Here is a 25,708-nt window from a genome sequence, read left to right on the forward strand (position 1 = left end):
GACGTGTCACCAGTGCAGGCACCAGCTCTGGGGGACACTTCCCCCGTGGCCACCAGCTCCGGGGACATCTCGCCACCAGGCACCAGCTCGCTGTGACCACCATTGCTGGGGACACCAGCTGCGGGGACACCTTGACGTGGCCACCAGTTTTGGGGACACCTCACGATGGCCACCAGTCTGGGGGACACGTCACCATCACAGGTCCAAGCCCCAGGGACACCTCACCACAGCCAACCAGGCCCTGGGGACGCCACCCCTCCGCAGACACCGTCACCGTGGTGCCACCACGGCGGGCGTCTGTGTGTCATCCCCCCCCCCCTCCCACTGTGTCCCCCAGCCCCCCCCTGCTGCAGCCCCGAGATCCTGGGGTCACCCTGCAACCCCACCCCCCCCCCACGCTTGGGGGGCACCGGGGAGGTGACGCCAACCCTGTCCCCGTCACCGGCGGTGGCACCTGGGGACATCCCCAAGGAAAGGGGGGGGAGGAAAAGGGGGGGGGCCCCAGATTTTTCTTTTTTTCAGTGTTTATTAAAAACAAACAGGATAAAAGGGGGTGGGGGAGGGGGTTCCTTTTTTTTTTTTTCCTCTTTTTTTTTTCTTAAAAAGACCGCGGTGGCCGGGGGGGGTGCGTGGGGGGGTCCTTACCTGCCCCGGGGGGGCCCCCCCCCACCGCCACCTTCCTCAGGTGCCCCCAAACAGTCCCAGTGTGGGGGCGGGGGGGGGGTGTGACGCCTTCTCCTCACCAGGGCACCCCGAGACACCACTGCCCCTCCGGGGCTGACCCCCCCCCCCCCGCCCCGGGCCCCCCAAATCCCAGCTCCTGGGGGGGGGGGAGCCACACGTTAAGGCAACCGTTCTGCTTCGCCCTGCCGTCTGGGGGGGGGGGGGGGCCGGGACACGGGGGGAGACGCGGGGACCCCCCCCAGCCCTGCTGGAGAACGGGGAAGGTGGGGGGTAACCCCCCCATTTTGGGGGGGCCACTCTAGCTACAGTCTATGTACAGACCCCCGGGGGCCCAGTTGTGCTCAGAAATGCCCCCCCCCCCCCCATAGCCCCCCTCCCCACAGCCGGGCAGGGGTTTGGGGGGGGTCGTGGGGGTGCCCCCCTCCCCACAGCTGGGCAGGGGTTTGAGGGGGGTGCCCCCCTCTCCCTGCAGCCAGGCTGGGGTTTGGGGGGGGTCCTGGGGGTTGCGCCCCCCTCCTTGCAGCCGGGCAGGGGCTCAGGGAGGGGTCCTGGGGGTGCCCCCCCTCCCCACAGCCGGGCAGGGGGTTGTGCGGGTCCCCCCACCTCCCCGCAGCCAGGCAGGGGTTCGGGGGGGGTCCTGGGGGTGCCCCCCCCTCCCCGCAGCTGGGCAGGGGGTCGTGGGGGTCCCCACCCTCCCCCATGGGCTGGGCAGGGGGTTCAGGGGGGTTCCCCCCCCTCCCCGCAGCCGGGCAGGGGTTCGGGGGGGTTCCCCCCCCTCCATGCAGCCAGGCAGGGGTTCGGGGGGGGTCCCGGGGTGCCCCCCCCGCCCCGCGCCCGCCCACCCGGCTCTAGGAGTCCTTCAGCATGCTGATGCGGGCGTAGATCTTGAGGGCCGGGCCCAGCCTTGATGTTCATGGTGCTCATCAGATGGTCCTCCTTCAGCAGCAGCAGCGCCTGCCCGTCGATCTCCTGCGCCCGGACTCCTCCGCGATCTCCTGGCACCCTGCAGGCCAGCGGGGGGGGCGGGGGGGGAACCCCCCAATTACTCATCGACACCCCAAAAAAAAATCCAACCCCCCCCCCCCCCCGGTGCCGAAGCGGCGCTCACACCGGCAGCGAGCGGAATGAACTCGTAGACGTCGTCCACGTTCCACTTGCCTGGGCTCGCTGGGGAGGAAGCGGTGGCCGATGGCGGCCCAGGTCGCGGACGTGGCCGTCGGGGAGCTCCATCTCGCGCAGCTCCAGGTCGCGCTCGCCCTGCCGCCGGCGCGAGGCCGAAGAGCTGGCCGAGACGGGCGAGAGCGGCTCCTCGTAGCTCGAGTTATCCGAACAGCGGCTGGAATCCTCCTGGCTGTGGTTGAGCTTTGCAACGGCCGCCGTCACCCGACGCGGCGGCTGCGGGGTAGAGCAGCACCCGCGAGGGGACCCTGGGGACACCCTCCTCCTCCTCACTCCTCCTCACCTGCTTCTTGGGGTCTTTGCTGAGGGGGGGCAGCGTCCCCTTGCAGGCGCGGCGGCGGCCGTGCGGGGGGCCGCCGGGCTTCTGGAGCTTGCTGCGGTCGGGGTGGAAGAGCCCCACGCGCTTGGTGCACCCCCACGTTGTACCTGGGGGGAGGGTGGGGGGGTCAGGGTGGGGGGCTGGGTGCTGGTGGGGGGCGCGGGGAGGGGTTGGGGGGTTACCTCTTTGGCGCAGGCCATGGAGCAGAAACGCTTGGAGCGCTTGAATTTGTAAGCGAAGTCGACGGCGGAGCCGCAGAGCTCGCACTTCAGTTTGGGGGGGTTCCCCTCTTCTTTGGATTCTGGGGGGCGCGGGGGGACACCCAGAGAGAGAAACGCAACCAGCTCAGCCGCGGGGGGCCGGGGGGAGACCCCCAAAACCCCCCCCTCCCCCCCCCCGCTTGTGAGGAATCTGTGCCGCGCCCCGGGGCGATCGTTTTGGGGGGTTCCCCTCTTCTTTGGATGCTGGGGGACGCCCAGAGAGAAACACAAGCAGCTCAGCTGCGGGGGGGCTGTGGGGGACCCCCAACACCTCCCCCTCTCCCTCCCTGCTTGTGGGAGAGCTGTGCCGCGCCCTGGGGAGGTCGTTTTTGGGGGGTTCCCCTCTTCTTTGGATGCGGGGGGACACCCAGAGAGAGAAACGCAACCAGCTCAGACACAGTGGGACCCCCAAAACCTCTTCTCCCACCCCTCCCCGGTTGTGGGGCAGCTGTGCTGCGCCCCGGGGGGATCGTTTTGGGGGGGCTCCCCTCTTCTTTCCGGGGGGCGCCCGGGGGACGCCCAGAGAGAGAAACGCAACCAGCTCAGCCGTGGGGGGACCCCCAAAACCTCCCCTTCCCCTCCTCAGTTGTGGGGGAGCTGCACTGTGCCCTGAGGGGGTTGTTTTGGGGGGGTTCCCCTCTTCTTTGGATTCTGGGGGACGCCCAGAGAGAAACACAAGCAGCTCAGCTGCGGGGGGCTGTGGGGGGACCCCCAACACCTCCCCCTCTCCCTCCCTGCTTGTGGGAGAGCTGTGCCGCGCCCTGGGGAGGTCGTTTTTGGGGGGTTCCACTCTTCTTTGGATGCGGGGGGACACCCAGAGAGAGAAACGCAACCAGCTCATACACAGGGGGATCCCCAAAACCTCCCCCCTCTGCTTGTGGGGGAGCTGTGCCGCACCCCAGAGAGATCATTTTGGGGGGTTCCCCTCTTCTTTGGATTCTCAGGGACACCCAGAGAGAGAAACGCAACCAGCTCAGCCGTGGGGGGACCCCCAAAACCTCCCCCCCCCTCCCCCCCTCCCTGCTCGTGGCGGAGCTGTTTCGGGGGGATCGTTTCGGGGGGGCCGAGCGCTACCTTGCAGATAGGGCTCCTCCATTTCGGAGTCGGTGGTGGTGGCGTTGTCCTGCGGCGGGAGCTTCTCCGCCAGCAGCTCCTGCGCATACTTCTTCTTCAGGTTCCCCACCAGCAGCGAGGAGCGCCCCACCTACGCCACAAAAAACACCCCCGTGGGTGCCCCCCCACCCCCCTAAAAAAGAATAAACCCCCCCCCGCCCCAGCGTGAGGAAGGGAAGGTGGGGAGGGGGGTGACGTTACCGGGAACGGCTCGGCCCCTTCCTGGATGACGAAGCCCTCGATGACGTGGGTGAGGATCTGGGGTTTCACGATGGCCTGGGGCGGTTTGTTCTCACCATTGTGGGGGGCTGCGCCGGCGAGGGTGGAGGCAGAGCTGCCGGTGCCCGAGGTCATGCCGGGAACGCTGGCCAGCGGTGCGGGCTGCGCATGAAGGCGGTCGGCGGGCGGCTCTGCGGGGCGGGAGGACACGCGGAGACACGGTTACGGGGGGACGCGGTGACGCCGGCGGTGACGCCGCGGGTTGGGATTACCATACAGCTGGGGCTTGCGCCGGGGAGGGGGGGGGAGGGAGGGGCGGGGGGAGCAGCTGCTGCCGCTCCCAGCGCGGCCCAGTGCGGCCCAGTAAGCCAAGAGAGGCCTCCTGTAACCCGGGGGGGGGGGGCTCCGAGGAGCCGCCAACCCCCATGGGGAGCCCCAAAAGAGCCGGGTGGGAGCCAGGCCGCCCCTCCAGAGCCCCCAGGCCGCCCCACTAAGGCTCCATCTACCCCGAAAAGACCAGATCTGCCCCAGCCAGGCCCAGTACGCCCCCAGTAAGGCCCGATCTGCCCCAGCCAAGCCCACTGTGCCCCCAGTAAGGCCCGATCTGCCCCAGCCAGGCCCAGTATGCCCCAGTAAGGCCCGCCGCGCCCCAGTCCGCCCCCGCGCCAGGCCCCGGTAGGCCGCGCTAGGCCCCGCCACCTTTGTCCGGCGGCCGGGCCCGCTCCCCCCCCGCCCCTACCTGCGCCCGGGCCGCGGGGCCGGGACCGGGAGGGGGGAGTCGGGTTGGGGGGGGGGCGGATGCGGAAGTGAGGTCAGCGCCCGCCGCCCCGCCGGGCCGAGCCGGGCCGGAGCAGGCCCCGAGGCCGGGCGGGCCGGGGGGGGCCGGGCCGCACTCACCGGCGGGGCTCAGCGGCTCGGCGGCCCCATGGCGCGGACAAAGGCGGCGCGGGCGGCGGGGACGGCGGCGGAGCGGGGACAAAGGCGGCGGCGGGGCCGGGCCGGGGCGGCGGCGGCTGCTGCGCGGGGAGGGCGGGGCCTGGCGCCGGCCACGCCCCTTCGTGGGGGTGGCGCCTCGATTGGCCGCCGCCGCCGCGAGCGCGCGCGCCGCCAGCGGGGCCGGAGCGCTGGGCGGAGCCGCGCGGGAGGGGGCGGGGCGAGGGGCGGGGCCACGGCGTGGCATCCCGCGCTCACGCGTGGGCCGGGACGCCCCGCCCCGCAGCCACGCGTGGGCGGGGCCAACGCTGGGACACCGCGCCCCGCCCCGCAGCCACGCGTGGGCGGGGCCAACGCAGCCGGGACCCCGCCTCACCCAGCCAGACGACCCCCCCCCGGTCCTCCCACCCCCCCCGCGCCGCGTCACGCGTGTGGCCGCGTCACGGAATCCACCCCCCGCACCTCAGTTTCCCCCCGCCGCCGCGGCCCACCCCGTGGGGGGGGGGGGGGGGGGTAGGAGCACCCCACGAGTGGGTGCCCGTGGAAGGGGGCGTGGGGGGGGGGGGTGTCTTACCGTGCGTGGGGGGCCGCTCGCCCTCGGGGGTGCCGGGGCGCGGGGGGGCGGCGGGCGGCGAGAGGGCGGGGGGCGGCGGCGGGGCGGCGGGCGGGCTCTCGGCGCTCCTCGGGGTGGGCAGCGGGTCCCGGCGGGCGCCCTCGGGGACCCCGAGTGGGGGCTGGGGGGGGGACACGCGTGGGCGGGGGTCAGGGGGGGTGGGTGGGCATGCACGGGGCAGGCACATGTGTGCCGATGGGCGTGGCGATGGCGCGTAGGCACGCACACACACGCACACGCTTGGCTCGAGCACGCACACGCGTGTGTGGGCCAGGTGGGTGCGTGGGCACGCGTGTGCGTGGAGCTGGCACATGTGCACGCACACACGTGGGGCTGACACGGATCAAGCACACACACACACACACGTGCACAGAGCAGGCATGCACACGTGCACAGACCAGTTACATGCATGCACACGCGTGTGCATACACACATGCATGGATCAGACATGGATCAAACACACATGTACACACACGCACGGATCAGAGCCACATGTATGTAACACACACATGCACACACACATGGATCTGGCACACATGCATGGATCAGACACGCATGGATGATGGGCACATGTGCACAGATCGGGCACACGCACAGCCCCGCGTGCACAGGTCAGGCACACACGTGCACACACATGTGCAGGGATCAGGCACGTGTGTACACACGCGTGCACAGAACAGCTACACACACGCATGGATGCAACATGAGTGTGCACACAAACACGTGTGCAGACACACATGGATTAAACACACGTGCACACACTCACCTGGATCATGCACATGCACGTGTGTGCACATGCTTGGATCATACACTCATGGATCAAGCACATGCACACACCTGCACAGACCAGTTACACACATGCACACGTGTGTGCACACACACATGCATGGATCAGACACGTAGATCAAGCACACATGTACACACACGCATGGATCAGGGGCACACGTGCATAGAACAAGTACACACATGCACACACACACATGGATCTGACACGCGTGTGCATGCACACATGCATGGATCAGACACACATGGATGATGGGCACACGTGCACGGATTGGGCACACGCACAGCCCCGCGTGCACAGGTCAGGCGCACACATGCACACAGACAGGGATCGGGCACGCCTGTACACACGCATGGACAGAACAGCTACACACACGCATGGATCTGGCACACGTGTGCGCGCACACACACGCGTCCAGGGATCGGGCACATGTGTATGCATGCATGCACAGAACAGCTACACATATGCACATGCATGTGTGCAGACACGCACGGATCAAGCACACGTGCACACACTCGCCTGGATCATGCACACGCACACGTGTGTGTGCACACGCATGGATCAGACACTCACGGATCAAGCACACACGCACACACGTGCACAGAGCAGTCATGCACATGTGCACATAACAGTTACATGCATGCACACACATGTGCACACACACATGCATGGATCAGACATGTATATCAAGCACACATGTACACACATGCACAGATCAGGGGCACAGATGCACACACATGTGCATGTAACAGCTACACACATGCACATGGATCTGGCACAAGTGTGCACACACACATGTGTGCAGACACGCACGGATCAAGCACCCATGCACACACTCACCTGGATCATGCACATGCACACGTGTGTGTGCACACGCATGGATCAGACACTCATGGACCAAGCACACACGCACACACGTGCAAAGCACAGGCACGAAAATGTGCAGACCAGTTACACGCATGCACACGTGTGTGCACACACACATGCATGGATCAGACACACATGGATGATGGACACACGTGCACAGACTGGGCACACGCACAGCCCTGTGTGCACAGGTCAGGCGCACATGCATGCACAGAACAGCTACACACACACGCACACGGATCCGGCACGCGTGTGTGCAGACACGCGTGCAGAGACGCGCGGTTCAAGCACCCGCGCACACACTTGCCTGGATCATGCACACGCGCATCCCCGTGTGCACACGCAGCTGCGTGGGTCTGGCACGAGCACGCACACACGCGTGGACTCGGCCCACGTGCGCACACACGTGTAGAGCTCAGGCCCACATGCCCACCCACACGCACACGGCTCCGCCACGCGTGTGCGCACCTCCACGCACGCAGACTCACGTGGATTGACACACGCGCGGGGCTCAGGCCCACGCGCAGCCCCGGCACACCCCCCCCTGCACCCCGCCACGCGTGCCCACCGCACACGCATGTGCACAGCCCCGCCGCCCCCTCCCCACGCGTGCCGGGGTTGGGGGGCGCGGGGGTCGCCCCTCACCGTGCCGCCGGCGGGCTGCAGCTGCAGGATGACGGCCGAGGCGTGCTGGAACTTGCGGGGCGCGGCGTGGCAGCTGGGGTGCCCGTTGGGGGGGCCGCCCTCGCCCCCCGCGCCTTGGGGAACCCCCGCTTTGGGTTGGGGGGCCGGGCCGGGGCTGGCAGGGGGCAGCGGTTGGAGTTGGGGGGCGGCAGGGGGGGCCGGGGGGGGCTGCCCGCGAGGCGCCGGCGGCTGCTGCTGGATGACGAACGGCTGCGGCTGCGGCTGCATCGGCTTCGGTGGCTGCTGCAGGAACTGGGGGGGCTGCAGCGGGGCGTAGGCTGCGGGGACAGCGACGGGGGACAGGGACCCCCCCCTTGTCACTGGCACCTCGGCCCCAAAGGGCCCCACCCCCGGGATCGCCTCCTCCCTGACCAGGCCGCTCCTCACTCTGGCATCTGTTCACTCTGGTGCCTACTGACAACCAGCTTTCCCAGCTCCTGCTGTGCTGCAGATGCAGGCGGGGTTTGGGCTCTCTCGGGGGGGGGGGGGGGGGGGGGGTAGGGGGCGGTCCCTCTATTTTGGGAGCCGCACCAGCACAGCACCCCCAGGCTCCACCCCCCCGTGGGGTCCCCTGGCCCACACCCTCACTGCTCTGGCCCCCTGCGCCCCACTGCAGAGGCTCACCCCACAGGGCCCCGGGACCCTACGGGTGCTGCCACCCTCCCAGGCAGGGCCCCTGAGGGAGTGTTTGGCCCCACAAGGTCCCAAATACAGGCAGGGGGCCAACATAGGGGAAACACCAGTGCAGGCCATCATTAGGTTTCAGAGTGAATGCCCCCGCAAGGCTGCGAGGCTGAGGGCTGTGCCCACCCTGTGCACCTCGCCCTGATCTTCTGAGCACCTCAGGCAGGGGCGGCACACCCCTGAAACGGGCATATGGGGCTGCCAGTCCCACATCCAGACCCCCAAACCACCATTAGGTTTCAGAGTGAACGCCCCTGCGAGGCTGCAAGGCTGAGGGCTGTGCCCACCCTGCGCACCTCGCCCTGACCTCTGAGCACCTGAGGTCACCTCAGGGGTGGTGTGCCCCTGAGGCGGGCATACAGGGCTGCCAGTCCCATGTCCCGACCCCCAAACCACCATTAGGTTTCAGAGTGAACGCCCCTGTGAGGCTGCAAGGCTGCAAGGCTGAGGGCTGTGCCCACCCTGCACACCTCGCCCTGACCTCTGAGCACCTGAGGTCACCTCAGGGGTGGTGTGCCCCTGAGTCGGGCATACGGGGTTGCCAGTCCCATGTCCCGACCCCCAAACCACCATTAGGTTTCAGAGTGAATGCCCCACCCTGCGACTCCCTCCACCCGCCGCGGTGCAGCACCTTACCTGGGGTGACGAGTGGGTGGGTGGCGGCAGGGGTGGCGGCGGCGGCGCGGGCCAGGGGGTGGGCGCGGGCGTCGGGCCCCTCGGCTTTTTTGAGGTGCTCGGCAGGGGGGTCGGGCGGGGGGCCGCGGGGGGGGCCGGCCCGGGGCGGGGGGCCCCCGGGGGGCTTCATGGCCAGGGTGGGGAGGTGGGGGCCAGCGGCGGGGCGCAGGGCCAGGCCGTGCACCTGCGATGGCAGCGGGTCAGGGGGGGTCTGGGGGGAGGGTGGGGGTCAGGGTGGGGGGGTGGGGGTCTCACCTGGGGGGCGGCAGGCGGCGGGGCGGGCGGCGGTGCCGGCGGCGGGGCGGGCGCGGGGCTCTCGGGCCGGACGGCGCTGACGGGGCCGGTGGGGGTGAAGATGAGCTGGGGGGGGGGGTACAGCGAATGGGTGCGCGGCCTCCGGTAAGGGGGGGGTGGGGCACCCCCGGGTGTCCCCCCATGTCCCAGAGAGGTCTGGCGTGGCCCTGGGGTGGTGCAAGGGGCAGGCACCCATGGGTGCTGGGCACCCCACTGCCTCGGGGGACACCCCACGGGGGGAGGACACCCTCCAGCACCCAGCAACCTTTCGTGGGACCACGGGCACCCCACGGGCCCCGGCCACCCCATAGGCAGGACCACGGCCACCCCACAGCAGGGACGACAGGCACCCCATGGGTCCTGGCCACGTCACACCAGGACCACGGGCACCCTATGAGCCCTAGCCACCCCACAGCAGGATGAAGGGCACCCCATGGGTCTTGGCCACCTCACAGCTGGACCACGGCCACCCCACAGCAGGATGAAGGGCACCCCATGGGTCCTGGCCACCCCATGGCAGGACCACGGCCACCCTATGGGTCCCAGCCACGGCCAGCAGGACCACAGCCATCCCACAGCAGGACGATGGGCACCCCATGGGTCCTGGCCATGCCACAGCAGGACCGCGGGCACTCCATGGGTCCCAGACACCCCATGGCAGGACCACGGCCACCCCATGGGTCCTGGCCATGCCACAGCAGAACCACGGGCACCCTATGAGTCCTAGCCAACCTATGGCAGGACCACGGCCACCCCACGGGTCCCGGCCACCCTACAGCAGGACCATGGGCACCACATGGGTCTTGGCCACCTCACAGCTGGACCACAGCCATCCCATGGGTCCTGGCCACCCCATGGCAGGACCACGGCCACCCCACAGCAGGGACAATAGGCACCCCACGGGTCCTGGCCATGCCACAGCGGGACCATGGCCACCTAACAGCTGGACCACGGGCAGCCCACAGGTCCTGGCCACCCCATGGCATGACCACAGCCACCCCACATCAGGATGACAGGCACCCCATGGGTCCTGTCCACCCCATGGCAGGACCACGGCCACCCTATGAGACCTGGCCACCCCACAGCGAGACCACAGCCACCCCATGGGTCCCAGCCATGGCCAGCAGGACCATGGCCACACCACAGCAGGATGATGGACACCACATGGGTCTTGGCCACCTCACAGCTGGACCACGGCCACCCCACAGGTCCTGGCCACTCCATGGCATGACCACGGCCACCCTACAAGCCCTGGCCACCCCACAGCAAGACCACAGCCACCCTATGGGTCCCAGCCACGGCCAGCAGGACCACAGCCACCCCATAGCAGGATGATGGCCACCCCATGGGTCCTGGCCGCCACAGCAGGACCATGGCCACCCCACAGGTCCTGGCCACCCCATGGAATGACCACGGCCACCCCACAGCAGGATGATGGGCACCCCACGGGTCCTGGTCACCCCACAGCAGGACCATGGGCACCTTGTGGGACCCAGCCACCCCACAGCAGGATGACGGGCACCCCAAGGGTCTTGGCCACGTCACAGCTGGACCACGGCCACCCCATAGCAAGACCACGGCCACCCCACGGGTCCCAGCCACGGCCAGCAGGACCACGGCCACCCCACAGCAGGATGATGGGCAACCCATGGGTCCTGGTCACCCCACAGCAGGACCATGGGCACCCTATGAGTCCTGGCCAACCTATGGCAGGACCACAGCCACCCCATGCATCCCGGCCACCCCATGGCATGGCCACAGCCACCCCACAGCAGGATGACAGGCACCCCACGGGTCCTGACCATGCCACAGTGGGCCATGCCACAGCAGGACCACGGCCACCCCATGGGTCTTGGCCATCTCACAGCTGGACCATGGCCACCCCACAGGTCCTGGCCACCCCATGGCATGACCACGGCTACCCCACAGCAGGATGATGGGCACCCCACGGGTCCTGGTCACCCCACAGCAGGACCATGGGCACCCTGTGGGACCCAGCCACCCCACAGCAGGATGATGGACACCCCATGGGTCTTGGCCACCTCACAGCTGAACCACAGCCACCCCCCAGGTCCCGGCCACCCTCCAGCAGGACCACGGCCACCCCACAGCAGGGTGAAGGGCACCCCAGAGGTCCCGGCCACCCCATGGCAGGACCACGGCCACCCTATGAGCCCTGGCCACCCCACAGCAAGACCATGGCCACCCCACGGGTCCCAGCCACGGCCAGCAGGACCACAGCCACACCACAGCAGGATGATGGCCACCCCATGGGTCCTGGCCACGCCACAGCAGGACCACGGCCAGCCCACAGCAGGATGATGGGCACCCCATGGGTCTTGGCTACCTCACAGCTGGACCATGGCCACCCCACAGGTCCTGGCCACCCCATGGCATGACCACGGCCACCCCACAGCAGGATGATGGACACCCCATGGGTCCTGGCCATGCTACAGCAGGACCACGGGAACTCCATGGGTCCCAGCCACCCCATGGCAGGACCACGGCCACCCCATGGGTCCTGGCCATGCCATGGCAGGATGATGGGCACCTCATGGGTCCCGGCCACCCCATGGCAGGACCATGGCCACCCCATGGGTCCTGGCCATGCCACAGCAGGATGATGGGCACCTCATGGGTCCCGGCCACCCCATGGCAGGACCACGGCCACCCCATGGGTCCTGGCCATGCCATGGCAGGATGATGGGCACCTCGTGGGTCCCGGCCACCCCATGGCAGGACCACAGCCACCCCCCAGCGCCGTGGGGCAGGGTGCCCGCTCACCATCTGCGCCCGCAGGTACATCTGGGCCTGGCTGGCGGTGAGGGCGGGCGAGGCGGCGTTGCCCAGCAGCACGGCCTGCTGCGCGATGCCCGAGGCGCCCGGCGCCACGCTCTGCGCCCGGTTCAGCAGCTGCGCCGCTGCCGGCGACGTCGCCAGGTTGATCTGCAAACGGGAAGGGCAGGAGCGGGTCGGGGTGCCGCGCCGGCTCGGCGGGTGGGTGCCAGCGCGATGGGTGCCGGAGGGGACGGGGTGGGCTCACCGTGGGTTGCTGCGCCGGCTGGGTGCCGTTGCCACCCGAAGATCCGCTCTGCCTGTTCGCCGCCAGGCTCGCCTGGGGAGACAGCACCCAGCGTCACCTGCACGTCCCCAGCCCTCAGCAGCACCCGTGGGTGCCCCCGGGGGTGGCAGCGGGGGTGCCGTACCTGCTGGACGGCGGCGAGGCTCTGGAGCTGGGCGCTGGTGAGGTGCTGCTGCTGCAGCGCGGCCGTCTGCAGCATCAGGTGCTGCTGCTGCGCCGCGTACATCTGCTGCAGGTACTGCGCCGCCGTGTTGGGCTGCCGGTGCAGCGCCTGCTGGATCACCTTTCGGGGCGCAAACACGTCCCCGGGCTGCGGCCCGACCCCGAAACGCCGCCAAAAAACAACCCCCCGCACCCCGAAACCCCATACCTGGACGGTCTGGCGGTCGGGGATGCCGCTGTAGACGGAGATCTGGGGCGCGGGCGGGCGGGCGCTGCCGGTGCTGCTGGGCGTGGCAGCGGTGCCGGTGCCGGTGCCAGCGCTGCTGGCGGGCGGCGGTGCCGGGAGCTGCTCGTTCTCCATGGCGCTTTGCCGGGGTGCCACGCGGCAGCGGGGGTCAGGCTAGAGCTGGGGGGGGGACACACGGTGAGAGGGGGCACCCCGCGGCACCCAACGTGGCACCCGAGGCCTGCGCCGAGCCGCGGGGTCACGGCTGTGGCACCCGTGCCGATGGGTGAAGGGGGTCCCTCAGGGTGGTTGGGATGGGGTAAGACCCCCCCAGACCCCCCCCTTGGAAAGCTCCCAGGGCTGGGGTGCACCCATGGGTGCCAGCCGGTTGCGCAGGGGCTTGCACCCCCACGGCCACCCAACCCGGCCCAAGCCCCCCCCAGGACAGAAGGACAGGACAGAAGGACAGGCAGAAGGATGGATGGACAGAAGGATGGACGGGGCAAAGGGCAGGACAGCAGGATGTACAGACAGAAGGACGGACGGTAGGATGGATGGACAGAAGGACGGACGGACAGACAGGGCAAAGGGCAAGACAGCAGGATGGACAGACAGAAGGACGGATGGACAGAAGGACGGATGGACAGAAGGACGGACGGGGCAAAGGGCAGGACAGCAGGATGGACAGACAGAAGGACGGACGGGAGGAGGAGAGGAAGGAAGGGACAGACGGACAGAAGGAAAGGGACGAAGGACAGACGGAAAGGGACAGACGGAAGCAGGAAAGGGATGGAGCAGCAGAGGGAGCAAGAAAGGGAGGGACAGACGGACAGAGGGAGGAAAGGACAGACAGAAGGACAGGCAGAAGTAGGCAAGGGCTGAAGGGAAGGACAGAAGGAGACGGAATGACAGACAGGAGGGAGGAAAGGATGGACAGAAGGATGGGTGGAAGGGGAGGGAAGGACGGACAGAGGGAAGGACAGCAGGAGGGAAGGGATGGAAGGAGGGAAGGACGGACGGACGGACAGAAGTAAGGACAGGCGGAAGGACGGAGGGAAGGGGGGAGCAGGGGATGGAGGGAAGGACGGATGGAAGGGAGGGAGGAAGGATGGACAGACGGAAAGAGATGAAAGGGAGGAAAGCTGGATGGAAGGAAGAAGGACGGACAGACGGGATGGAAGGACAGGAGGACGGGCGCTGTGGAGGCTGCAGGGGGGCTTGCAGGCAGCAGCACCACCGACAGCCACCCATGGCCACCACGCTCTGGTGGCCCCACGCGTGCCAAAGGACCTCCCCCGCCCGCCCGTGGCACCCAGCCTGGCAGAGCCCTTGTGGTGCTGGGTAAGTGGGGCCGCCATGATGGGTGTCACTGCCATGGGTGCCGCCATGATGGGTGTCACCATGATGGGTGTCACCGCCATGGCTGCTAATGCCACGGGTGACACACTGATGGGTGCCACTGGCATCGGTGCCACCATGATGGGTGTCACCGCCGTGGGTGCACCATGATGGGTGTCACCATGATGGGTGTCACTGCTGTAAGTGCCACTACCATGGGCGTCACCATGACGGGTGTCACCACCATGGGTGCACCATGATGGTTGCCACCATGATGGATGTCACTGCCGTGGGTGCCACCATGATGCATATCACCGCCATGGCTGCCAATGCCATGGGTGATACACTGATGGGTGCCACTGACATCGGTGCCGCCATGATGGGTGTCACTGCCATGGGTGCCACCATGACAGGTGCCACCATGATGGATGTCACCACCACGGGTGCACCATGATGGTTGCCACCATGATGGCTGTCTCTGCCATGGATGCCACCATGATGGGTGCCACCGTGATGTGTATCACCGCCATGGCTGCCAATGCCATGGGTGATACACTGATGGGTGCCACTGACATCGGTGCCACCATGATGGGTGTCACTGGCATGGGTGCACCATGATGGTTGCCACCATGATGGGTATCACTTCCATGGGTGCCACCATGATGGGTGTCACCATGATGCATATCACCACCATGGCTGCCAATGCCATGGGTGACACACTGATGGGTGCCACTGACATTGGTGCCACCACGATGGGTGTCACCACAATGGATGTCACTGCTGTAAGTGTCACCACCATGGGCGTCACCATGACAGGTGCCACCATGATGGGTGCCACCACCATGGGTGCACCATGATGGTTGCCACCATGATAGATGTCACTGCCATAGGTGCCACCATGACAGGTGCCACTGCCATGGGTGCCACCACCATGGGTGCATCATGATGGGTGCCACCATGATGGCTGTCACTACCATGGGTGCCACCATGATGCATACCACCGCCATGGCTGCCAATGCCATAGGTGACAAACTGATGGGTGCCACTGCCATCGGTGCCACCATGCTGCGTGTCACCGCCATGGGTGCTAACACCATGGATGACATACCGATGGGTGCCACCAACATCAATGCCACCACAATGGGTGTCACCACCATGGGTGACGCACTGATGGGTGCCACCATGGCAGGACCAGGGACAGCAGCACGGGGGCACAGCAGACTACGGACAGCGGCCACGGCGGGTGGCCTTGGTGGCCATGGCAGGTGGCCACGGTGGCCACGCCACACCACACCACGGCCCCACCAACCCATGCCAGCCACCTCCACCCCAGCACAGCACCTGCAGGACGTGGCAGTGGCGACATCCCTGCCCTCTATGGCCCGTGGGGTTGCGTCCCCGGTGGGCATCATTGCACCGACGCATGGGGTGCGACATCCATGTGTCCCCGGGGGTGGCAGCACGTGTGGCCCGTGACACTCCCAGCCCGTGTCCATCCGTCGGGACTTGTCCACCAGGAGACGGAGGGATTTTGGGGAGCGCTCTCCCCCGCCGAGCGGCCACAGACTATTATTTCCTGCCCCCCCCCCCACAGAAGAGCCCGGTGGCATCGGGGTGACACAGGGGCCACTGTGGTGACCGGCACCAGGGGACCACCCCGAGCCCACCTGGAGACAAGACCCCGGAGCAGCCTGGCCCAGGAAGCCCCTGGCAGCCCCCACCGTGGGTCCGAGCCCCCCATCCTCGCCGGCACCAACCCCCCGTGGAGTTTGGGGTGTCAGACGGGGGGACACACCCCACTTTGGAGCCCCCGGTGCCAGAGGTCATGTGCTTCCGCCCCCTGCAAACCCCCCCAAAACCACTAAACCCACCCAAAATTCAACAAAAAAGAGAAGAATTCCGGCACTGCCAGGTGATGGCAGGACCCACCACAGCCGGGGAGGGCCGGGGGGGTCCCAAAGCCGGCACGGGGAGGAGCCGCAGAGCTGGGACCCCCCTGAGCTGAGCCCGAAATGGGGGTGCGAAATGATGGGGGGTGGGGGGAATCATAGAGGGGTGTGGGATGGAATGGGGGGGGTAGGGTAGATGGGGGGGGCAGATAGACTGGGGGGGGGCAGACAGAACAGTGAGCAGCGGGATGTGATACTGGGGGGGGGAATAATAAGGGGGGGTGCAAAATAAAATAGGGGGGTGTGAGCTGATGGGGAGGGGTGGGATACGGTGGAGGGGGTGGAAAACACGAGTTGGGGGTGGGATATAATGGGGGGGTCAGATAGAATAGTAAGCAGTGGAGTAGGATAGTGGGGGGGGTGGGAAATAATAGCAGGGGGGGCCGGGTGGGGGGATCCCAGAGCCGGCAGGGGGAGGAGCTGCAGAGCTGAGACCCCCCCAGAGCTGAGCCCAAAATGGGGGTGCAAAATAATGGGGGGGTGGGGGGAATCATAGCGGGGTGTGGGATGGAATGGGGGGGGTAGGGTAGATGGGGGGGCAGATAGACTGGGGGGGGCAGACAGAACAGTGAGCAGCGGGATGTGATACTGGAGGGGGGGAATAATAGGGGGGGGTGCAAAATAAAATAGTGAGGTGCGAGCTGATGGGGAGGCGTGGGATATGATAATATAGAGGGGGGGTGGGATATAATGGGGGGGTCAGATAGAATAGTAAGCAGCGGAGTAGGATAGTGAGGGGGTGGGAAATAATAGTAGGGGGGGCCGGGGGGGTGGAGTCCCAGAGCTGGCACAGGGAGGAGTCGCAGAGCTGGGACCCCCCCCCCCCAAGCTGAGCCCAAAATGGGGGTGCAAAATAATGAGGGGTGGGGGGAATCATAGTGGGGGGCAGATAGACCAGTGAGCAGCAGGATGTGATACTGGGACAGGAGAATAATAAGGGGGGGGGGGTACAAAATAAAATAGGGGGGTATGAGCTGATGGGGAGGGGTGGGATATGGCAGGGGGGTGGAAAACATGGGTGGGGTGTGGGAAATAATAAAATAGAAGGGGGTGGGATAGAATGGGGGGGTCGGATAGGATAGTAAGCAGTGGAGTAGGATAGCACGGGGGGTGGGAAATAATAGTGAGGGGGTGTAAAACCAGGAAGGGGGGGGCAAGGTGATGAGGAGGGGTGGGATATGGTGTGGGGGGGTGGCAACCACGAGTGGGGGGTGGGAGAGCCCAGGAGGAGGGGGACCGAAGAGGGCAGCGGGTAGTAGGATATGATGGGGGGGTGGGCAATAAGGGTGGGGGGAAAAGGGGAGGAGGGGGCGCAGGATGACGGGGGGGGTGGGAAACACGAGTGGGGGTGGTCTGTAACGGGGGGCGGGGGGGAAACGGGGGCGGGGGACTCACGGGCGCCGGCGGGGGCCGGGTAAACTGAGGCACGGCGGGTCCCGGGGCGCATGCGCGGCGCGGGCCCCCCCCCCCCCCGCGGCCCCGGCCCCGGCCCCGTCCCCGGCCCGGCCCAGACAAAGCCGCCGGGGCCCGGTAGCGGCGGCAAGCGCGGTACCTGCGGCCCGGGCGGAGCGGCTCCCGCCGGCCATGGCCCCGGCGGCTCCGGGCGCGGGCGGGGGGCGGGCGGGGGGCGGCCCGGGGGGGTCCCGGTGCCGGTGCCGGCGGGGCCGGGCCCGCGGCCGCTCCCTCCTCCCTCAGGCGGCGGCGCGGCGGCCCGATGCCATAACTCATTTGCATTCCTCCGCGCGTCACGTGAGGCGGGCGGGCCAATCGCGGCCCCCGCCCGCCCCGGCGGCCACGCCCACCGCGGCCCGCGCCCGCCGCGACGGCGGCCCCGCCGCTCGCGCTCGCCATGGCAACGTGGGGAGGGGAGGGGGGAGCGGGGTCGCCATGGCAACGGGGAGGGGAGGAGGGAGGGGGAGCCCCGGTCCAATGCCCGGGGTCACCCCGCGGTGCTCGGGGCCGCTACCGGCGGGGTCCTGCCCCGGCGGGCTGGAGGCACCGGTCCCCGTGTCGTCCCCCCCCCCCCCCCCCCCGCTGCCCGGGGTCACCCCGGGGGGGGGCTCCCGGGGGGGCTCGGGGCCGGTACCGGCGGGGTGCTCCGGTACGGGGGTGGTGGCACCGGTGCTGCCTGGGGCCACCCCGAGGCGCTCCCCAGGGGTTGCAATGGCGCTGGGGGGGTTTGCAGTAGGACTGAGAGGTTTGCCGTGGGGCTGGGGGGGCTTGCAAAGGGGCTTGGGGGTCTTGCAAAGGGGCTGGGGGACTTGCAAAAGGACTTCATGGTTTGCAGGGGGGCTGGGGGGCTTGCAGTGGGATCCGTGGGGCTGCAAAGGGCGTGGGTGGGTTTCCACGTGGCGCTCGAGGGTTCGCAGTGGGGCTCAGGGGTCGGGACACGGGGCGCGAGCGCTTGCACGTGGGGCTGGGGGGGGTGCGAGCAGGACCCCGGGGGTTCACGACGGGAATTTGTGAGCACGCGGAAGGGGCTTGGGGGTTTGCACTGGGACTCTTCTCCCCTCTACACTGCCCCAGCGAGGCCCCATCTGCAGTGCTGTGCCCAGTGCTGGGCTCCCCAGTTCAAGAAAGATGAGGAGCTGCTGGAGAGAGCCCAGCGCAGGGCTACGAGGATGAGGAGGGGACTGGAGCATCTCTCCTACGAGGAAAGGCTGAGGGAGCTGGGCTTGTTCAGCCTGGAGAAGAGAAGGCTGAGAGGGGACCTTAGAAATGCCTCTAAATATCTGCAGGGTGGGGGTCAGGAGGATGGGGCCAGACTCTGTTCAGTGGTGCCCAGCGACAGGACAAGGGGCAACGGGCACAAACTGAAGCAGAGGAAGCTCCAGCTGAACCCGAGGAAGAACTTCTTCCCTCTGAGGATGACGGAGCCCTGGCCCAGGCTGCCCAGGGAGGCTGTGGAGTCTCCTTCTCTGGAGATATTCCAGCCCCCCCTGGCTGCGGTGCTGTGCAGCCTGCTCTGGGTGACCCTGCTTGGGCAGGGGGTTGGGCTGGGTGACCCACAGAGGGCCCTGACAACCCCCACCATGCTGGGATTCTGTGACTCGTGGGTTTGTGCTGGGGCTGTTGGATTTGCAGATGGAATTTGTGAGCACGCGGAAGGGACTCGAGGTTTTGCAACGGGGACTCGTGGGTTTGCACTGGGACTCGGGGGTTTGCGCGTGGGACCCATGGAACAGCACTTGAGCATCTGCGTGTGGCCCTCGAGGGTTTGTGCTGGGACTCGTGGGTTCGCAAAGTGAATTTGTGAGCACGCGGAAGGGACTCGTGGGTTTGCAGGTGGGACTTGGGGTTTGCAAAGGGACTCAGGGGTTGTGCGTGGGACTCGTGGAACTGCGCTTGAGCATCTGTGTGTGGCCCTCGAGGGTTTGCGCTGGGGCTCGTGGGTTTGCAAAGGGGATTTGTGGGTTTGCAATGGGACTCGTGGGTTTGCGTGCAGGATATGGGGTTTGCAATGGGGATTTGTGGGTTTGCAGGTGGGACTTAGGGGTTGCAAAGGGACTCGGGAGTTTGCGCGTTGGACTCGCACTATTGCACGTGAGCATCTGCGTGTGGCCCTCGAGGGTTTGCGGAAGGGACTCGTGGGTTTGTGAGCAGGACGTGGGGGTTTGCAACAGGGACTCATGGGTTTGTACTGGGGACTCGTGGGTTTGCAACGGGGATTTGTGGGTTTGCACTGGGACTCGTGGGTTCGCAAAGGGAATTTGTGAGCACGTGGAAGGGACTCGCAGGGTTTGCAACGGGACTTGAGGGTTTGCAAAGGGACTCGGGGGTCGTGCGTGGGACTCGTGGAATTGGGCTTGAGTGTCTGCGTGTGGCCCTCGAGGGTTTGTGGAAGGGACTCGTGGGTTTGCTCTGGGACTTGTGGGTTTGCGCTGGGACTCGTGGGTTCACGTGCAGGACGTGGGGGTTTGTGGAAGGGACTCGTGGGTTTGCTCTGGGACTTGTGGGTTTGCGCTGGGACTCGTGGGTTCACGTGCAGGACGTGGGGGTTTGCAATGGGGACTTGTGGGTTTGCAGATGGAATTTGTGAGCACGCAGAAGGGGCTCGTGGGTTTGTACTGGGACTCGAGGTTTTGCAATGGGGACTCGTGGGTTTGCAACGGGGATTTGTGGCTTTGCAGTGGGACTCGGGGGTTCACAAAGTGAATTTGTGAGTACGTGGAAGGGACTCACGGACTTTGCAGTGGGGATTTGTGGGTTTGCAAAGGGACTCGTGGGTTTGTGCTGGGCCTCGTGGGTTTGCAGATGGAATTTGTGAGCACATGGAAGGGACTTGTGGGTTTGTAGTGGGACTCGTGGGTTTGCAATGGGGACTCGTGGGTTTGCAACAGGGATTTGGGGTTTAAAGGGACTCAGGAGTTTGCATGAGGGACTCATGGAATTGCTCTTGAGCATCTGCGTGTGGCCCTTGAGGGTTTGGGGAAGGGGCTCGTGGGTTTGCACTGGGGACTCAGGGGTTTGCAAATGGAATTTGTGAGCACGCGGAAGGGACTCGTGGGTTTGCACGTGGGACTTGGGGTTTGCAATGGGGACTTGTGGGTTTGTACTGGGACTCGTGGGATTGCAGTGGGGACTTGGGGGTTCGCGTGGGGCTGGGCTTGAGGTTGTGCAGAGGGGAGCCGAGGGTCTGCGGCGGGGCTGGAGGAACCGCGCGTGGGGCTTGGGGAGCTGCGCGCGGGGCTCGTGGGTCTGCAGCGGGGGCCCGTGGATTTGCAGCGGGGGCTCGTGGGTTTGCAAAGGGGGCTCGTGGGTCTGCAGTGGGGATTTGGGGGTCTGCAAGTGGGACTTGGGGGTTGCAAAGGGGCCCGGTGGGTTTGCAGATGGGGGGAGCAGCCCCAAGCGGAGCCAACCCCCCGCCCCCCACCATGGCCCTTCCTGCCCCTGGGGAGCAGCGGGAGTCCTGGGGGGGCTGGGGCCACCAATCCCCCTGCCTCGGGGGGCTCTATCCAGGCTGCAGGCACTTGGGGTCCCCCCGGCCCCCCCAGCCCCCAGGGGCTGCCCTCTCCTGACTGCATTGGGGGTGGTGGGGCTGCCAAGGGGGCACTGGGGGGAACTGGGCGGCACTGGGAGGGGCTGTGAGCGCTGTGGGGGCACTGGGGGGGCTCTGGGGTGGGCTGTGGGGGCACTGGGGTGGTACTGGGGAGGGTGTGAGAGAGATGGGGGCACTGGGGGAGGCTGTGAGTGCCATAGGGGCACTGAGGGGGGGGACTGGAGGGGTCTATGAGGGCACTGGGGGGGGGACTGGAGGGGTCTGTGAGGGCAATGGGGGCACTGGGCATATTGGGGGGCACTGAGTGGGCTGTGAGGGCTGGGGGGGGACCCCAGGGAAGCCGAACAGGGATACTGGGGGGGACCTGAGGGAGGTACTGGGGGAGGACTGGGGGGCTGTGAGTGCCATAGGGGCACTGGCAGCGGGCACTGGCGGGGTCTATGAGGGCACTGGGGGCACTGGGCGTATTGGGGGGGCACTGAGGGGGCTGTGAGGGCTGTGGGGGGACCCCAGGGAAGCCTAATGGGGATACTGGGAGGGACCTGAGGGAGGTACCGGGGGGGACCTGGGGGGGGTGTCCCAAGGGCTGCGGGACGGCCGAAGCCCCTCTTTGGGCTTCGTGGCTGCTGCCGCGAGAGGGCAATGCCTGCCCTCCCCCGCTCAGCCTGGCAAGGCCTGCAGGAGGCTGGAGTTATCCCTTTTTTTTCCCTTTTTCCCTTCTTTCCCCGCTTTTCCCTCCCTTTCCCCTCTTTTTTCCCCCTTGTCCCTCCTTTTTCTCCCCTTTTTCCCTCTCTTTAATTCCTTCCCCCCCCCCCCCCCTCCTTTTTCCCCTCCTTTTTTCCCCCAGGACCTCGCAGGATTCAGGATGCTCAGGGCTCACCGTAGCATCCCTGCCCACCCCAGAACCCACTTTCGACCAGTCTAGGGGTCAAATCCTGCCCTTTTCAGCCCCCAAAAAGCCATGGTGCCTGATGACATCTCCAACCACAGCAGAGATGGGGTCGGGGGGTCCCTGTCGGGTACCGCCGTGGGGAAAAGGCGACGGACCCGCAGCATCACTCGCTCCGGAGCTGCGGCTTCATTTTGGCTGACCCCATCCCGCATCCCACTCCTCATCCCTGGCTCCGGATCTCTGCGCCGAACCCCCCATCCTCAAAAAAAAAAAAAATCCCGGCGATGCCAAGGTCGAGGCGTCCCGATGCTCCTCGTGCATCCCGCCGGCACCGCGCCACGGTGATGCTGGTGGGATGCAATTCCTGAGCGCTCCGGGGAACCGGGCGGGAAAAGCTTTTAAGCAAAAATCCGTATTGTTTCCACGCAGCGGGGCGACCATTCAGCCTCCAAACACGCGCAGGGTTGGGTTTCCAGCCGGAAATTTCCCTCCGGAGGTACAAAAAGCTACGTTTGGCCCCCCAAAAAATAAGGGGGGGGGGGGGGGGGTTGAGGAAAAAAATTCCTCCGCCTCCCCACGCGTTCGGGCTCTGCAAATATTTATGCGGTTCAAAAAGGTCCCAAGGGAACAAAGCACGGACGCGGCGCGTCCCCCCCGAACAATGAAGCCGGATATTTTCTGATGTGAGCGGAGCCGCGGCCGGAGCCGGTTCATATCCGCCTACCTGCGGCCTCCAGCTGGTTGGGACCCCTCAAGAAAGAGGCAAAATCTTATTTTTTTGAAGGGGGAAAAAAAGGCTTTTCGGAGAAAAAGAGGCTTTTTGGAGTGAAAGAAAAGCTTTTGGAGGAAATAAAGGCTTTTTTGGGGGAAAAAAAAGGGATTTTTTTTCGGAAAAATGCCCTTTTTGGGGGAAAACAGTCTTTTTTTTTGGGAAATGAAATGCTTTTTTGGAAAAAAAAGCCTTTTGGGGGGCAAAATAAAGGCTTTATATGAGCTCCAGGCTCCCACCTCCCTGTGAGCATCCTTAGTGTGCCGGGGGGTCGCACCATGGTCGTCCCCAAGCTGCCGATGCATGGTGTCACTGCATCCCTTTTTTAACGAAGACGGGCGGTTTTACGAGGCTGGGAGCTCGTTAGCCCCCGCTGGGATGCCGAGGGACCCCCAGCCATCCCTTCCTTGCATCCCAGGATGCAAAGGTCACCGTGACGACCTCAAGCATCACCCCTGTACCCCGGGAGACCCCCTGGCCTCGCGCATCCCCCCATTCTGGGGCAGGAAAGCGAGGAAAAGGGAATGACCGAGGTTACATAAATACTTGGAGTCGGCTTTGGGGTTTTATTTCATTGCTTTGCGGTGGATTCGGGTATTTTTCCAAAGGAAATCCCAGGCTGACACAGTTCCCCCTGGCTCCGCCGCCCTCCCCGGCTCCGTCTGGAGGCTCCAAATTGGGCTTTTCTCGCGCAGTTCTGCTTGGCCGTGGGGTGATGGTTTGCTTTGCAGCTCTGCCCTTTTTTTGCCCCAAATCCTCTGCTGCTCCCAGAGCAGAAATTGCGATTTCCATCCACGTGGTGTCAGCTCCAGCCCCTCTCCAGCCCCACCGTCTGTCCCAAAGCACCCCAAACCCACCAGCGCTGGCTCCTCTGGGGGGATGCGTTCACCTCCCTCCAATTACAGCCTTAATTTATCAGCGTTAACGATTGCCGGGTCAGGAATATGCCATAGCATCCGTATGGGAACGTCAAATCGGCACCGGGAACCGAGCGCCTTTCAGTGCTTTACATCCACTCGTGTCTCCCATGCATTGTCTCCTTCGAGTTAATTAAATCACACCAATTAGTTCGGAAACGGCTTAAACTCCAGGATGGGGGGTGGGGGGGTGTCTCCCAAAACGGAGCCGCTGCTTTTGGTTGCAATGGGAATTATTTTTTCCCGACACATCAAAGCAGGACGAGCTGAGCGCTGCTGGGGCATTTAGCTCCGGAGCATTTAGCTCTGGGGCATTTAGCTCTGGGGTATTTAGCATTGGGGCATTTAGCTCTGGGGTATTTAGCTCTGGGGTATTTAGCTCCGGAGCATTTAGCTCTGGGGCATTTAGCATTGGGGCATTTAGCTCTGGGGTATTTAGCATCGGGGCATTTAGCTCTGGGGTATTTAGCTCTGAGGTGTTTAGCATCGGGGTATTTAGCATCAGGGTATTTAGCATCGGAGTATTTAGCTCCGGGGCATTTAGCATTGGGGCATTTAGCTCCGGGGTGTTTAGCTCCAGGGCATTTAGCGCTGGGATATTTAGCATCAGGGTATTTAGCTCTGGGGTATTTAGCCCTGGGGTGTTTAGCTCCGGGGTATTTAGCAGTGGGGCATTTAGCTCCGGGGTGTTTAGCATCGGGGTATTTAGCCCCGGGGTGTTTAGCATTGGGATATTTAGCTCTGGGGCATTTAGCTCCAGGGTATTTAGTTCCGGGGTGTTTAGCATCGGGGTATTCAGCATCAGGGCAGTGGGGATTCAGCGTCGGTGCATTCAGCGTCGGTGCATTTAGCAGAGGAGCATTTAGCTCCGGGCTATTCGGCGTCGATGCACGCAGCATCCGGGGAGTTTAGCACTGGGGCATGGAGCACCGGGGCATGGAGCGCACCGGTGCCTTTAGCAAGAGAGCATTTGGCGTCGGGGTGTGTAGCACCGGGGCATTAAGCATCGGCGCATTGAGCATTGGTGCCTTTAGCGACCGGGGCGTTAAGCGTCGGTGTATTTAGCACCAGGGCAGTGAGCGTTGCTGCATCGAGCACGGGAGCAGGTAGCACCGGTGCATTAGCATCGTTGCATGTACTACTGGTGTACTTAGCATTGCTGCCTTTGGCACCAGAGCACTGGAGTCTCCTTCTCTGGAGATATTCCAGCCCCGCCTGGCCGCGGTGCTGTGCCCCCTGCTCTGGGTGACCCTGCTTGGGCAGGGGGTTGGGCTGGGTGACCCACAGAGGGCCCTGCTAACCACCACCATGCTGGGACTCTGCGATTGAGCGTGGCTCCTGGCATGCGGTGTTGCACGACGACCCTCGGCGAGGCCCCGGCAGCAGCCCGGGCGCTGCTGAGTTTATGGGCGTGAGGGATTTTCGTTTTTCATACCCAGACCCCAAGAGAAAACCCAGTGCTGGGGCCGAGCCCGGGTTTCCTCACCCCGTGACGCTGCCAGCCCCCGTGGGGAGAAGCGGCTCCAGCTGAGGCTGCGGCAGGCTCCGATTTTCGAAAGAGCAACTCAACCTTCCCCGCAGAGCCTGAGCTGGGACAGGCGCAGGGCACCGTCCTGCCAGCACCCCAGCAGGATCCTGCCCCGAGCCACGGCGCTGCGGAGAGGGCTGCAAGGCTGGGGGAAGATCACAGCGCTGGGCAGAGGGTTCCAGTACTGGGGAGAAGGTTCCAGTATTGGGGAGAGGGTTGCAGTGCTGGGGAGAGAGTTCCAGTACTGGGGAGAGGGTTGCAGTACTAGGGAGAGGGTTGGAGCACTGGGCAGAGGGTCCCAGCACTGGGCAGAGGGTTCCAGTACTGGGGAGAGGGTTGCAGCACTGGGGAGAGGGTTCCGGTACCGGGCAGAGGGTTCCAGTAGTGGGCAGAGGGTCCCAGTACTGGGGAGAGGGTCCCAGCTCTGGGCAGAGGGTCCCAGCACTAGGCAGAGGGTCCCAGCACTGGGGAGAGGGTCCCAGCACTGGGCAGAGGGTCCCAGCGCTGAGCAGAGGGTTCCAGTACTGGGCAGAGGGTC

The 25,708-nt window shown here is 65.7% G+C and overlaps 1 protein-coding gene across 1 annotated transcript; it reads right to left on the minus strand.

The window, feature by feature from the left end:
- Positions 1–1,391: 1,391 nt before the first annotated feature.
- On the minus strand, positions 1,392–17,694 carry PHC2 (polyhomeotic homolog 2). Its single transcript, XM_075437505.1, is given in 19 exon segments — positions 1,392–1,586; positions 1,588–1,664; positions 1,667–1,687; positions 1,795–1,846; positions 1,848–1,880; positions 1,882–2,046; positions 2,147–2,279; positions 2,357–2,483; positions 3,517–3,646; positions 3,757–3,965; positions 5,282–5,441; positions 7,617–7,933; positions 8,976–9,198; positions 9,270–9,374; positions 12,093–12,254; positions 12,352–12,423; positions 12,515–12,673; positions 12,761–12,958; positions 17,618–17,694. Coding segments are annotated over 18 exon segments (2,352 nt in total). The 5' UTR covers positions 12,914–12,958; positions 17,618–17,694; the 3' UTR covers positions 1,392–1,532.
- Positions 17,695–25,708: the final 8,014 nt, after the last annotated feature.

The sequence above is a fragment of the Opisthocomus hoazin genome, chromosome 16, assembly GCF_030867145.1.
Source record: "Opisthocomus hoazin isolate bOpiHoa1 chromosome 16, bOpiHoa1.hap1, whole genome shotgun sequence".
NCBI lineage: Eukaryota > Metazoa > Chordata > Aves > Opisthocomiformes > Opisthocomidae > Opisthocomus > Opisthocomus hoazin.